At 33.4% G+C, this 16065-nt stretch overlaps 1 protein-coding gene across 1 annotated transcript; it reads left to right on the top strand.

Annotated features, from left to right (window-relative positions):
* Positions 1–16: 16 nt before the first annotated feature.
* Positions 17–14284, top strand: LOC126979121 (uncharacterized). The gene is made up of 4 exons (XM_050828333.1): positions 17–299; positions 11295–11482; positions 12266–13412; positions 13527–14284. The coding sequence occupies exons 1-4, from the start codon at positions 17–19 to the stop codon at positions 14282–14284; spliced, it is 2376 nt and encodes a 791-aa protein (XP_050684290.1).
* The last annotated feature ends 1781 nt before the right edge of the window (positions 14285–16065 follow it).

The following is a 16065-nucleotide window of genomic DNA, read 5'->3' as shown; positions in this document are numbered from 1 at the left end:
TGTATATTTGGGTGGCATGTTTACAAGAAACGGAAGATGTGAAGGAGATATTGAAAGGATAGCGACTGCAGGAAACTGTGTGAATGGAACGCTGCATGACTTTATGAAGGGCCAGACTATGTCAAAAGAGGCGCGACGCACGGTTCATAATAGAGTGCTTGACACCACGTTTATGTACGGAACTGCGAGTTGGGTATGGCAGAAAAAGCATAAAAGCAGAATTTACGCAGTTGAGATCTACTCACTGTGTGAGGTGAGACTGATTGATAGAATTCCGAATGCAGTAATACGAGCACGCTGTGAGAATGAGGATGTCGTAAGAAGGACTGAGAAAAGAATGCTGAAATGGTTTGGACACATGAAGCAAATAAGTGTATGAATAATAATGAATCAAATATATAAGACATGTGTGTGTGGGCAAGTCGGTCGCGGAAGACCTCGTAGGACATCCCTGGACCAAGTAGTGGACGTATTGAGAAAAGGAAAGGTCCAAAGTATTCCAAATCAGCGAGTGTATGAAAAGACTATTGAACGTAGAGGAAGCGCGTGAGGTTTGTACGGATAGAAGCAAGTGGCGTTCTGTTGTCTCTGACTACCCCGACAGCAACAAGGTGTGAGTATAATATGTATGTATGTATGTTTAACTGGTGTACAGCGCTAATGAATGACCTATTCATTTTGGTAAATAATTTTCACTTATGGTATACGATACCCATTTACAAATAAATTTAAATATGACTGAAATTATTTCTAACAAAATTATAAAATTACAGACAGTGTGAAGTTTTAATTGTATATATTTTATCCTTTTTATTGAGATAATAATATTTATTAGTTGAACTTTGGTATTTTTGTGACAAAATGTTTTCATGGAATGCAATACTCCCCATTGCCTTGAGCAGAATCCTATAAAGTATTAACAATATAATGTTCCGCTCCCTAATGAAATTTCGTTCGAATTATTCCGCTGTGAATTATGAATTCCCTAAAACTTGGTTCATAATTTTCAGGTAATCAAACATATTTAGAACGTACGATACGATATCGTTTTGCAATTAACATTTTACACATTAAAAAAAATGAGTATAAGAAATTGAAGATTAGATTATAAGCACCTAGTCAATATAACGTCAGAAAGAGTCTAAAAGCTCTAAAATTATTTTACTATTATGAAAGAAGTAATAAATAAAGATTTGATAATCTTAATTATAACGCCAAGAATAAATATAAACTTATTATGCTTTACACTTGACTAACGGCCGTTCCCAATAAACTATCTACAGATACAGATAAATTACTATCTTCTACTGTCAGTAATTAGCTGTCTATCAAGAGACTAGATGATATGGAAGAACTGATTATAACCGATTTATCATTATATATTTCGTATTAGTATTATAATTTAAATAGGGGAACTACATACTAACAATAATTAATAAGTTGTGCTGTACATAATAAATAAAATACTGTTTTTTATGAATTATTTCGTATAATATGCTCCCTGTTGTTATAATGAAATTGCTTCACAGCAGAACTGTCATACCGTGCATCAATAAATTATCTCATAGAAAATATACAAAACAAATATTGGAAAAAAAAAAACGAAATAAAACTATGCTATCTCTCAAGTTGGACTAAACTGCACTCCATGAAGTAATCCCCATTAAACTCCGTTCATTGAGTTCACTGGAAACAAACATCAAGGCACTGAATTTATATATATAAAGGTATTGAGGAATTCAATCGAAAATACAGTCTATCAACTTACGTTAATTCAAAAGAAGACCTATTTGTAAGAACCATAGATATATATTTGGTGCCAGTGAAGGCATATAAATTTTGTGTCCATTATCATTATTATTTAATCGTAGACTATAAAAGTTACCTTGCCATAAAAAGTAATAATTCAATGTTCGGAGCACTTTCAGCGGAATAATAAAGTTTCTTAGCAAGACTTTATGTAGTTTTGAAAGACTCCTAGATGTTGTTAAACATAAACTTGTAAAATTTTTAGCCATTTAAGGCACAAATAGTGCAACGAAGTGTTAAATATTTCTTTGAATAAACTCTACATCTTGGTAATTTTCCGACAATTTCCCACACACTTTTCACATCTTTTGACAAATGTGAAATCCAGTTTCCGTGCCTGCCAACATATCTTTTAAGTACCAGGCTAACATGAAAAGCGAATAGTTTTGTTACACCGGAAAACGTTGTGTTTGCTCACGGCACCCGTTTCAATAAAGCACCAACATATCTAGGTCTGCTTTGCTACCTTCATTTTGTTTACATAGGGAGGAAAAACCTGCGAAAATGGAGGGATCAAATAACACTGGTTTTTTTTAACGGATTTTCAATTACCTTTCGGAAACTCTTTTAGATCTAAAGGCCTGGTATTTTTTCAGTTCTGCCTGTTCTGTTGACATTCAATTAAGCCGCAACCGTTTTTCACACACTCGTTTTATCTCTTATCACGTTATACTCCATCTAACACGTTATATGATAAAATTTTAAAAGATAATGCTTTTTATTTGATATTCTAGCAAGCATTGAAAAATTATGATTGAATATATACATACTACATACTAAAGCTCTTGATATTGATTCTGTTTTTGTGCTGCAGGAAAGAGCTGTTCGGACAATTTATGGTATGGGACCAAGAGAGTCGCTTAGATCTAAATTTTACAATTAAAAAATTATGACTGTTTCTAACAAATATTTGTATATAATATATTTATGAAAATATATTTTATAAAAAGGTTTATAAAATGGCAAAATATATCAAAAGATATATGAAAAGTAAGCTAGATACAAAAATAAACAGTTAATGCCCCCTTCTAGGCTAAGTAGACTCGGCAATTGCGTTAGATTTTATAATAAGCATCTTGAAAACGTAATGGAGATGTCTCTCAACAAGATTATAAGCCTATTAATATTAAACATAAACTTAAATCGTACAATCTCAAATACTATTTAGATGATAAGAAAGCTTGGGTATAAATTGCTCTAAAGGAGTTAAGCTTTAATTATTCTTAAAATATAATATAATTAATTATGAATTATACTATATAAATTTTAGCAATATGGTCAAATTGTAAGTAGATGTTTTCAGTGGGTATCGCCTTAAAAATGAACATTATTTTTTATTGTTTGATTCAGTTATCGTGACAGGCTTCATCATACGCGTGTAAGATTATTAAGCTTTAAGGTTTTTAGCAAATTTTCATTATCAGAAATCCACCCAAATAATAATTGACTACTTAAAAAAAAATTCATAAAATAAAATAAAGAAGTAAAACTTGATAATAATTAACTTTAGGAATAATTAACAGATGCATTAATATATTACATTAAAATTTATATTAAACAAAGCCGTGTTACCAACCAAGCACTAACGTAATACTGAAGAGCTAGGAGCTTGTTAGATTTTTTGCTATTTTTTTTCTCAGTAAAGCTGACGATATAACTTCATCTTTTGAGCAAAGTTGGCATTTTCTCTACGTAAAATAAAAAAATGTCATAATTAATATATAATATAATTAATCTTATTTTATCAAGTTAGATTTTATATATTTTACAAAGAATTATGTAATGTTATATTTTAATATTATTATTCATCAGAATATAAACACTTACACTTTTTACAGGTCCTCCTTATTTATTGGTGAAAGAGTAAATGTTCCTGGGATTTCGCCATTTTATTTGACAGATTATTATTTTCATTATATATTCTAGTTATTATTCAGTTCGTTGTCCATTCGCACATTTAAAAATTTTAACTCATTAAAAAAATAATTGATAATAAGAAATTGAAGGTTATATTATCATTAGCACATATAAATATGACATTGTTATTGAATATTAACAAATATGGCTGTATGGGCTCGAACCCTTTGCCAATCTTAACAATGGAAACGAAAAACAAAAACCATGAACAAATTAACGAATGTCAGAAAATTTCTGAAAACTTATATGATATTATTTATTGCAATAGTAGTAATAAAGAAACAATAAAAACTCTTGGAGATTTAAAAAAAATATTACTGAGCAATTTGAAATTTTTTTTAAAACCATTAAATTATAACGGCTTAAAAAAATATTTCAATTGACTTATGTACTGAATGTTACTTCCGTCAGAAAAAAATTCTGAGTTACCCTCAAGTCGCGCCTAAAGAAGTTTAGTGTATATGTTTCATGTTTTAACAACACACACACACACACTTATAGAAAGTTTTAGAAGATACTTCACCTGATTGTTAATATTGATTTAATTAATGTTAGTTCAAAATCATTACTATTACATTAAAATACGTCTTGTGTATATTGTATTAAGTCTCTGTATCGCCTCCAACTACATGTATTTCACGCTCAGGAGACTCCAACACTCATTTTATATGACGTGCTTGTATTTAAACAATTAAAAGTAAACAACTTTCATATATATCAGTATTTTTCATCGAGTTGGAAACTTGGTTCGTTGTCTGACGTAATATAATATACCTTTTCATAAAGTTTTTAATTATAGAAGCAAACTTTGTGTACTATAAATGCCCTGGGCAGTTTATATTAAACAGCGTATTCATTACCTGCGGTAAGATTTCAATCTTTTCAGTTTATTTATTGAATATTTACATTTTTTTGACAACACGAACATTCAAAAGATCTCCATATTTTAATCCCGTTCATTTGAACGGGATTATAATATGGAGATCCCAGTACAGGTGGACACGTATAAGGTGAATATGTTTTTATCCAGACATCGATGTTTTTATCTTTTTATAATATACTTTTAAGTATACGTAACATATTAAATATATCGTTGTCTTGCACCTATAATGGCCAAGTGGGCCAATATGATTATATTATACTACCTTTTACCCGCGACTTCATCCACTTTGGACAGTTTATTTTATCTTTTAGGATTATTTTCAAATAATACACATACAAACCACTCTTTTCGGTGCTGGCAGCGCTCTTCTATGATAAGCGCATATCCCTTGTCATTGTGGAAAGTCTCTTTAATAGTATTTCCCTGTTAACTTTAATATCCTATTTCGTCCCCATGTAGGTCAAAGTTTCAAAAATGCTCGGACAAATGTTTATCAAGTATTTCTTATCAAGTGCCTAAATACAAAGTTTCATGGTTTTATCTTCGATGATGACGATTTTCGATACAAACTGCCATCCCCTATTTCAACCCCTCCATATTTTATTTTTTGCAATAAAAGGTAGCCCTTGTCCTTTTTCAAGGTCTAGTCTATATCTGTACTAAATTTTATCAAAATCGGTTTGTTGGTTTAGGCGGGAAAGCGTAAAATCAATCTTACATTCACATTTATTTATAAGTAGGTTAATATAGTGTGAATGGTATATAGAGTGTATTCCCTATAACTAGAGACTGAAAAAGTGATTTTGCATACATTGTTAGTTTAATTATTTTATTAAATTAAGTCATGATAAAATAATTAATACTAACCCTATCTCATATATCAGGGTATAAAGGTTCTAGAAATAAAGAGACTGAAGATTTTCTCTTTGCGTAACGGGGAGTAAAATGGAACGCCGACAACCAAGGGGATTGTAGCAGGAAACTAAGGGCTTATTGATGTATAAGAAGCAGGTGACACATCAAAGCTGCGTTTTACGACGACATTAATTGGACCAGACTCGACTACATAAGTACCTACCACACTCACATGGAAAACCGGCGTGAGCTGAGTTTCGAATAGATTTCAAGAGACTTTATGTCACGTACAAATTAGTGAATGAACTCCTTGCACGATGTTTTCATAATGATACAGCATTGGCTATTGTAATTGTTGGTGAAGCGGCTTAAGTGGAGGCTCCTTTGCACAGGATACCGACTAGATTATGGGTACCACAACGGTGCCTATTTCTGACGTGAAGCAGTAATGTTTATACATTAGTGTGTTTCAGTCTGAAGGGCGTGTCAGCTAGTCAAATTACTGGGCAAATGAGTCTTAATATCTTACGTCTCAAGGTGAATATTTGGTCACTAACTGCTGGGCTATATGGATCGTGAAATTTTTGAGCTAATGAGAAACTTTTGTCTCAGGGTGAAGCTGAATTGCAATGTCACTCAGTTTTTTTTTCAAGAAACCCTAGCGTTAATAGCAACTAGGTAAACGTTTTGCTCGCCTTGTCACATTTACTGATAACAAAAACAAAGTGTTCTGTTAGTTCGTTACTATGGTTTCAAATTATCCCTTCCAGTACTCACTAGCTACAGTACAGAAAATTTTTAAATGAAAACAAAACTTGACAAACTTGAAACTGTTCGCGTGAAACTCTGAAACACGTTCCTTCCTATTTCCTAGAAGGAATATTTGGGTGACAACTTGCATGACTTTCAATTTTAAACTTTTATCCTATGTTCACTTATGTTTGAGTTAATTTAATTAATCATTACATGTTTTCATTTTAAATATAAAACAAAAAAAAATCTGTTAGTGTTTTAAATAAACAAGCTACAATAAAGGTAGTAATAAAGTTTAACCAATTACTTAAAATATCATTTACATGCGTAGTTTATTAACAACTCTTTAAAGAAAAGAAAAAATGACTTAAACAATACATATTATTAAGAAGCGTTTCGACTACAGTAGCTACACACACTATAAATCAAGAACGGTATTATGTGTAATTTATGTGAAATAAATTGAACTTTTTAGTATCAACAAAAGTAGACTTCACGATCACAGGATTTTCCTGACAGTTTTCCCGATCCGATACAACTTAGGGAACTTCATCCAAGCTTATTCTCACCTTAAGGGTTAGCCACGCATCTCTTGTGTTCTGTTGTTGCGGATGTTTGCCTCACCACTTTCCATCAAATGAGCCTCTTGCCTGGTTGCCACCTCTTTTTTGCCTTGTCTAAACTTTTCTGTAATTATATTAGATTGCTTCCCCGAGAATAGAATGCCCTGTGCTTCCCCGGACATAAAAGGAATATCGAAGTCCCAAGTTCAAGGGCGTCGTAAGAGGCGGCTAAGGGCATTTACCGTTTGGAGGCTGCTATGCACAGGATGCCGGCTATGTTATGGGTACCACAACAGCACCTTTTTCTGCCGTGAAGCAATAATGTGTAATCATTTTTGTGTATGGGACAGTAGGGCGCCTGTTGCTTGTGAAATTACTGGGCAAATGAGACTTAAAATTGTATGTCACAAGGTGAAGTGCTGCTCAGAATTTTTAGGATTTTCAAGAATCTTGAGAGGCGCGGCGTGGCATTGAGTTGATCCGCATCAACTACAATCAGCTGAACGTCCTGCCAGTATCGTCCCTTATCGTCATAAAAAAAGTCTTACGCAAGTGTTCATATAATTTAAATAATCCTTAACAGTCAAATAAGAGTTTTCAATAACTTATCTGGTTCTTAAGTTGTCTCATAATTGTGCTACAAAAAGTTACACAGAAGTTGTTCAACACACAGAATGACGCGAGAGACTCGGAACAAAGTTTATAACGCATGTGAAGACTTCATTAAAAGCGTACTTTGTTTGAATATTTGTCAGGCAAATCTGAGCGAATTTCCTTTGTGTATACTACTAGCTGAATATTCATTAATCATTATCATGATATTACGTGACAGTGTTCGACGAAAACATTGTATATGCAATATGAACAGGATTTAACAAAGCTTTGCTTTACTATACATATAAATTTCCTACCAAAAAATGAAGGACAATAATTATACACGTGGTTTTTGCTGCTTGCTTATGGGGAAGCTTGGTAAATATATGCATTTACCAAGTATTTTTGGAGTTTACTCGTACAGAATCGATTTTCATATTCAATACTGTATGGAATGATGGTGAAATATCGACACCTAATTACGTTTCTCAAAGAGTTAAGAAAAGTCAGCAAGATTTAAGAAAAGTCGTTGAGCACTTTTCTTGGGATGGGTATAAAATGTTAATGTCGCGTCAGGACACGTGACCTGATCGAAAATCCGTAAGACAATCGTTGAAATTATGGATTAAAGTTGATTTTTCTGAGAGATAAACTTTTCAATGTAAAATAATTGTAATCGTTCTGAAGAGTTAAATTTTTTATGTAACATAAATTCTCATTTTTGTGTACGATAGCGCAATATTGAATTGCAAAGTGAATATTGTATTTACCACATAAATGCTAGGACTTTATACTGATAAATAAAAAAAATTCATGCAAAATTATTTCCAAACTAATCCATGATATTCAAACGCACAACGTTAATTTTCAAGTTTTCACTTCACACGTTATTTTTTTATTTCAAATTTTATTTTTGAACAATATCTATGAGATAAATTTTTGACGCACATTTTGAGAGTTCTGCTGTAACATTATTTCATTACAGTAATGTTTGATTTTTTTTTAAAATTTGAAACAAATCTCATAAAAAAATATTTACATTTTGATGTGAATTTTTGTATATAATATGCACTTGTTTAGGTGAAGCGAAGCACATCATTCGCTTATACAGTATATTACAAGAATTATCAGAAAAATTACAAATATAATAATTTTTATTACTATTTATAATGATTTATTCAGGATTTATACTGCTGAGCTTGTATTTCTTTAAGTTTCGAGGAATAAGTCTTGCCTGTTCTACTTTGATGCATAAAATTTTTATTTGTCTGTTTTGAAAAAAAAATATGCATCTATAACAAAATATATTATTGCAAAGTCCTTAATTAATTTCAGGATCTGAAATGAGAGGTTAACTTGATTTAAAATTATTCAAAGTGACCCTGTTTTATTTCGTATTAGTACCACATGGGATTACTGGAGCTTACTCAACGTATCACTAATTTTCAAATGCAGGATCTGTGCCGCAATACGAGGTCCCGAGGATCCCGTGTAAGTATACCCAATATACTACACTAGAGAATATTACCGTTACTGTTAAGCTAAATTATGGTGAGCGTACACTAAACACTCGCATTTCTACAAACACCTTTCACAAAAATTTTGTTGTTTTTGTAATGTAATACTGTTAATATCTTCTAGGAAATAAGATAAAAAGGTTTTTTACAACATTGTTTAATACCTGGTGGTATTAAAAAATGTTGTAAAAAAATAACTGTTGTTAAAAAGTAACTGTTCTACATAAATAACTGTAAGATTAAATATTAAAAGCTAGTGGCTCCGGGTTCGAATCCTGGTAAGTGCAAACATTTATTTGATGAATATGAATGTTTGTTTCTGAGTCATGCATGTTTATATGTATTTATGTATATTTAAGTAAGTATATTGTATTAAATATATCGTTATCTTGTACCCATAGTACAGGCTATGCCTAGTTTAGGGCAAGGTAATTTGTGTAAAAGTGTATCAATATTTATTTATATTTAAAACAGAACAATTTGCTGAGCTTCTAATAATACATTTCAAATAACACTATGACAAATATTCGAACAGAAATTGAACAGAGTAACGCCCTAACTCGTTACGGATGCAGCGAAATTGTGTCGACGCAAGCCTTTTTCACTGTCAACAATATTAATACCTATTGAATATTAACATAATATAATTTCAATTTCATTTATGACAGGGGGCAAACGGACAAGTGACTGTAATTGATCTATTTATTTTGTAGAGAAACAAAGAAATGCTTCACTTAGGGTTGGCAACCGTACTAAATAGGTTGTATGTGTGTGTCAAGAAATTAATTAAAACATTGAAATAATCATGGATCTCCAAAGTAACACCGAATTCGAAAAAGAGTTATTGATAAATGTTGTTGATTCCTCATGGTACTTTAAATTTACCCAGTTATGTCCCATTAAAAAGCCTCGATATTTATGTCAATAAGTGATCTATTATATGAGACTATTCAAGTTTTTTGTTTTGTTGTTAATTGATCCCTTAATTCAATATTGTAAGCTGTATGATAAACAAGCAGTCGTTTATGACAAAAAGTTAATTTAATATATTACATTATCCTTAAATTTAGAATCTGGTATGAAGTATTTGCTTTATTGAGACTAAAAATTTACTGAGTGACCGTGTTTCTTTTCACATTTTTTACATTTAAACCTCACTAAGTGACACTTTTTTAGTTAAGTCCTCTGTAAGCAGTATGTGCAGTAGAGACTATTCAAGTTTATTATGTGTTATAAAATTGGAAAAGGGGTACTCAGAAGAATAGTGTTTTCTACTTCCGTATCTACGTCTATTTACTATCTACGTATTTATTAAAGCTTGCTTCCTGTTTTACTGATTTTTACTAACCTCTGCTAATAAGAGTATCTAGTTACCTTGTAAATTACCCACTTTTTAGTGACCTTCGGATGAGAAAAAAATTAGGGTTCCTTAAATTCTCATTGATACAATTTAGGCTGTTGTTAACGCCTGTAACAGCTGAGAGGAGGAGACGGCGGGGGAGAGGGGAAGCGACCAGTTTTTAGAACCTGCGCCGACATACGCGAAAGAGACCGCCATCGCCCGGCCGTAATGAGAGACGTCCTTGTTTAACATTATATTTAATCTATACCTAATAATCTTGTTATTATAAATCTAGAAGTTTAAGTTTTGTTTTAATTATAAACAAAAAGTGGCGACCGTGACAGGACGGAGTACTCTAAAAGATAATATTCTTTTAATAAGCATTACGCTGCCGGCGACTTAAAAAGTGCCACGTGGTTGACACGACGAACAAGACGTTGGAACTTGGAACATCGATGAGAATTAAATCTACGTTTGATTTTGGATAATTTGAGATTGCTGCTATTGGAGCCTGATGAACCAGTGGAGATCCAGAGGTCTAATCCAAGGAAAGTAAGCCTGTTCCATACTTAAAGCTGTTCCAAAGCATTCCTTTGTTCCACTCATATATCGCATTTAGTTTGTGCGCAGTAGCCGTTATGTTATTCATTTAATTTAGCGATTTTAAATAGTACTCAAGCGTTAGATATTTAATAATTTATATATCTAATCAAGCTTACATTGAGGCTATAATTGTTAAAGCTTTAAATTGCATGCAAACGATAAGCATCATATCAGCTATCTACCTATTGCCTATATTGTATTTGATTTTAATAATTCTGCCAGTTTTCTTATAAATTAATTTACTGTATCGCTGCCAGTTAGCGGCTTATTTGCTACGCTTCTTATACATCACTCTATTTCTTTATTTCTCTTTATTTAGCAAATCATTTCATTTTGCCTAATTTGTTCCGTATATAGCTTACATTTATAGCTAGTTTCTTGCATAACAAGGTCATAATTAACCCTTTTAAAATAAATTTGTTCAACACAATATAAAACGTTTTGTCAACTTATTCCAGCGTTCGAAAGATCTAGTTGTTTGGTGTTTCTGTATAATCCGCTGTGCTGTAAGGCGCTGTGTGCGAATACCCGTTGCCGTTGGACTTTAGACTCCGGCACAACAATACATCACGGAGCATCTAACCGTCGGAGCGGCGTAGCGGCGACTGTATTTGAAGTGATCTGTTTATCTCCTTGTACTCGTCAGGTTTGAGTGCGCTGCATTAATCGTTCTACTTTATTTACATGGTTTGCGCTTAGAATTCTTTAATAAATTCGTACATTGTCTATTTATATTTGAAATATTTATGATAATTTGTATAACAAAATGACTGAATCTAAAGCCGATAGTCAAGGAAAGGTTGATTTATCTAATTTAATAAAACAAAGAGGAATAATTAAAGGAAGATTAACAAATTTTTCGACTTACCTATTTACCTTACAAAGTTTAAAAGAAATATCTTTAGTAAAATATAAAGAAATAGAATTAAAATTAAACAAATGTCAGACATTACTTAATGATTATGAAGTTATACAAGATAAAATTGATTTATTACATACTGATACAGAGGAACAAATAAAAGAAAGAGATATGATTGAGAATCAATTTTTAAGTTTGATATCTACTTGTCAGGATCTTTTAGATAAACGCCCAAATGAAAATCAAAGGTTAGGGAACCAGGGGTCTGATTTTAGTAGTTGCCATTCCTTTTCGACTAATTCTATTAAGCTACCTACAATAAAGTTACCGACTTTTGATGGAAATTATTTGTTTTGGATGGAATTTAGGGACACATTTGAATCGGTTATACATAGCAATGAAGGGATTCCGCCGATAAATAAATTTCATTACTTGCGTTCATGTTTAGAAGGGAGCGCATCTGTTGTCATAAAGTCGATAGAATTTAGTGCTAAAAATTATAAGATTGCATGGGATCTCTTATGTGAAAGATTTGGAAACAAAAATATTTTAATGAACAATCATTTAAAGGCGTTGTTCAGTATTGAACCATTGCGAACGGAATCATTTAAAGCGTTGCGGTTTGTTATCGATCATGTGTCTAAGCATTTACGTGCTCTTGAATCGCTTGGCCAGCCTATTGATCAATGGGATGCCCTTATAATATACATGGTGTCCGTAAAATTGGACATACACACGAGTAGAAAATGGGAGGAGTACAAGGGTAATCTAAACGAGTTACCTTCGTTGAGTGAATTTTTTTCATTCCTGCGTAGTCGTGCTGACGTGCTGGAAACTTCCTATAGTACTAACCGGTCTGAGAAGGTGATAGATAAACCAAAGTCTATCACTCAGTCTAGAAGTTTTGTAGTGTCACATGATAAAAAGGATAACAAAAGAGGTTGTATTGTGTGTAACGATGAACATCCTTTACATGCATGCTCTAAGTTTAAAAATATGAGTATCGATGATCGTTACAATGAAGTTACTAAATTAAAATTATGTAAAAATTGTCTGCGCAGTGGTCACAACGCATATCAATGCCAGCTCAAAGGACTGTGTCTCACATGCAAAAAGAAACATAATACACTAATACATAAACCAACCTTGTCGTATGCAGAACTTCAACCCACGACTTCGTCTTCCCTACCCGTGTCTCTTACGCTGTCTTCATCAGCCGGCCAAGTGTTACTGTGTACAGCTGTAGTAGAATTAATTGTAAACGACAATATTTATCAAGCTCGCGCTCTTCTAGATATGGGCAGTCAGTCTTCATTCGTTACCGAAAATTTAAAGAAAAATCTAGGGTTGTCTATTGATGATTCTAGTTCGGTTAACGTTTATGGAATTAATAATGTGGGCTGTAGGATTTATAAAAAATGTGAAATCAAAGTTAAATCAAGAGTTATGTCTTTTGAGATAAATGTCAAATGTTTGGTAGTGCCACAAATAACCGGTATTTTACCAAACTCAGTGATAAACACTGAATTAATAAATATACCTAACAATATTCAATTAGCTGACCCTAAATATTTCTCACCGGCTGATATAGACATACTGTTGGGTGCGGATGTATATTGGGAGATAGTCGGATCGAATATAATTAAACTCGGTTCGAATAAACCGGTGCTTCAAGAGTCTAAGCTCGGATGGCTTGTAGGTGGTCTCTTAGCAACAAGTCAGTCAATCTCATGTAAAGTTCATTGCAATTTTTCTCAGGAAATAAAGGATTCATTAGAAAGATTTTGGAACATTGATGACTTACCACAAACAAAAACATATTCTGTTTAAGAGCAGCTTTGTGAAGATGATTTTAAAAAGAATGTTTGTCGTCTGCCAAATGGCAGATTTTCTGTTCACATGCCTTTAAAGGAAGGACCAGAGAAAGCACTCGGTGATTCCTATTATATTGCTAAAAAATGCTTGGAAAGCCTAGAAAGAAAATTTATTAAACAACCAAGTTTAAAGGAAAAGTATAAAGAATTTATCAATGAATATGCTGATTTAGGGCATCTAACTAAAATCAATCGACCAGAGTTTGGATACTTTATGCCACATCATGCTGTAATCCGCGAGAAATCTGAAACCACTAAATTAAGGGTGGTGTTCAACGCTTCGTCTAAAACTCATACAGGGAAATCACTCAATGATATTCTTATGGTCGGCCCAGTTGTGCAAAGTGACCTAATATCTATATTGCTTCGTTTTCGTGAGCATAAATATGTTCTAACAGGCGACATCGAGAAAATGTTCAGGCAAACCGAAATCACACCGTCGCAGCGTCATCTTCAGCTCATTTTGTGGTGTGAAGATTGTAATCAGCCTATTGATATTTTGCGTCTAAATACAGTAACCTATGTTACTGCGTCTGCGCCCTTTCTCAGTTCTCGGTGTCTCCTACAATTAGCTAATGAATGTGACGATGAATCTATTGCTCGTATAATCAAAAGCGATTTCTACGCTGATGATCTTAATACAGGCGCAGATACCGTAGAGCGCCTGCAACACATTTACAAAAATGTTGTCGAAGTTCTTGACTCAGCGTGTTAACCTATAAGAAAATTTCGTACTAACTGTCCTCAATTATTTCATAATGAAACTGATTCGGGAAAACCCATGGATTTTTAAAAAGATTCCAGTGTCTTGGGTCTGAATTGGTCACCTACAGCGGATCAATTACAATTTTCAACAGATCTGACTCCATCCCCTCAGATCACCAAAAGAACTGTCATATCCACGACATGTAAGGTTTTTGATCCATTAGGGTTGCTATGTCCTTGTGTTATTATAGCAAAAATTATTTTACAGGAATTGTGGTCTTCCAAGTTAGATTGGGATGATCCCGTTCCTTTGAACTTTTGCAAAAATTGGTCAAGTCTTTTAAAAGAATTTTTACACCTGTCAAACATTAAGATCCCGCGACGGGTTCTGTCTGAAAACCCGAGATCTCTAGAGCTGCATTGTTTTGTAGATGCCTCCCAACAAGCCTACGCGGCTTGTGTGTACGTACGTTCTCAAAATCAGGACAGAAGTATCACGGTTAGGCAGCTATGTGTAAAGGCAAGAGTTGCTCCTCTACACTCTACCACCATTCCTCGGCTGGAATTATGTGGTGCTCTGTTAGGGTCTCGCTTATGCTTTAAGGTTTTACAGTCATGGCGGGGTAACTTTAGCCAAAAATATCTATGGACGGATTCAACAATTGTTTTAGCTTGGTTGAAGACCCAAACTAAGGATCTCAAGGTATTTGTGTGTAATCGGGTAAATGAAATTAATAAACTTACCAGCGGATTTATATTTCGGCATGTACCCACAGATAAAAACCCGGCAGACCTGGCGTCTCGCAGCGTAAGTCCCAGTCAGCTCGAAGCTTCTGCCCTCTGGTGGGAAGGGCCGTCGTTCCTACGGAATGATGAATCCTACTGGCCGAAAACCGCTCATACTCACATTCCTATACACTTACCCGAGGTAAAAGACATAATTAAATGCCACGTCTCAGCTAACGATGCTCTAAAATTTGACAAATATTCTAACCTTAACAGAATGAAGAGGATTTATGGCTACGTATTACGTTTTTTATCAAATTGTAAAAATAAGAATAATAAAATAATTGGTCCTTTAGATGCTAATGAATTGAATCAATCTTTACTATTATTAATTAAATGTAGTCAACAGGAATGTTTCAATGAAGAGATAAAATTAATTTCAAATAATAAAGCTCTCAATCGTAAGTCTAAATTAATAACACTAAATTGCTTTATCGACTCACACGGCTTGCTAAGAATTGGGGGTCGTATTCAAAACTCTGAATTTGAATACGATAAAAAACACCCGTTGATTTTGGATTCAAAGCATCATTTCACTAAATTACTATTTAAAAACGAACACGAAAAGTTGTTTCATGCCGGTCCTCAGCATCTACTTGCCTCTATAAGAGAGAGTTTCTGGCCCATCGGTGGTCGACATCTGGCACGTAGTACGACGAAGCAGTGCATGATTTGTTTTCGTTTGCGTGGACAAACATTGCAACCTATAATGGGCAACTTACCTGCTGAAAGAACCTACTCTTCGTTTCCATTCTATTCGTGTGGGGTGGATTTTGCCGGACCATTTATGATTTCCAGTCGAAAAGGAAAGGGCAACCGCATTTCTAAATGTTATTTGTGTTTATTTATATGTTTAGCATCAAAAGCACTTCACCTGGAAGTAGTTAGTGACTTAAGCACGGAGTCATTCATTTTGTCATTGCGAAGGTTCGTTTCTAGAAGAGGCAAACCATATTCAATATTTTGTGATAATGGCAGCAATTTTAAGGGTGCAAACAATGAGAT

Source organism: Leptidea sinapis, chromosome Z (assembly GCF_905404315.1).
Source record: "Leptidea sinapis chromosome Z, ilLepSina1.1, whole genome shotgun sequence".
NCBI lineage: Eukaryota > Metazoa > Arthropoda > Insecta > Lepidoptera > Pieridae > Leptidea > Leptidea sinapis.
Note: the sequence above shows the minus strand (reverse complement) of the source record. Positions and strands in the feature narration are given on the sequence as shown.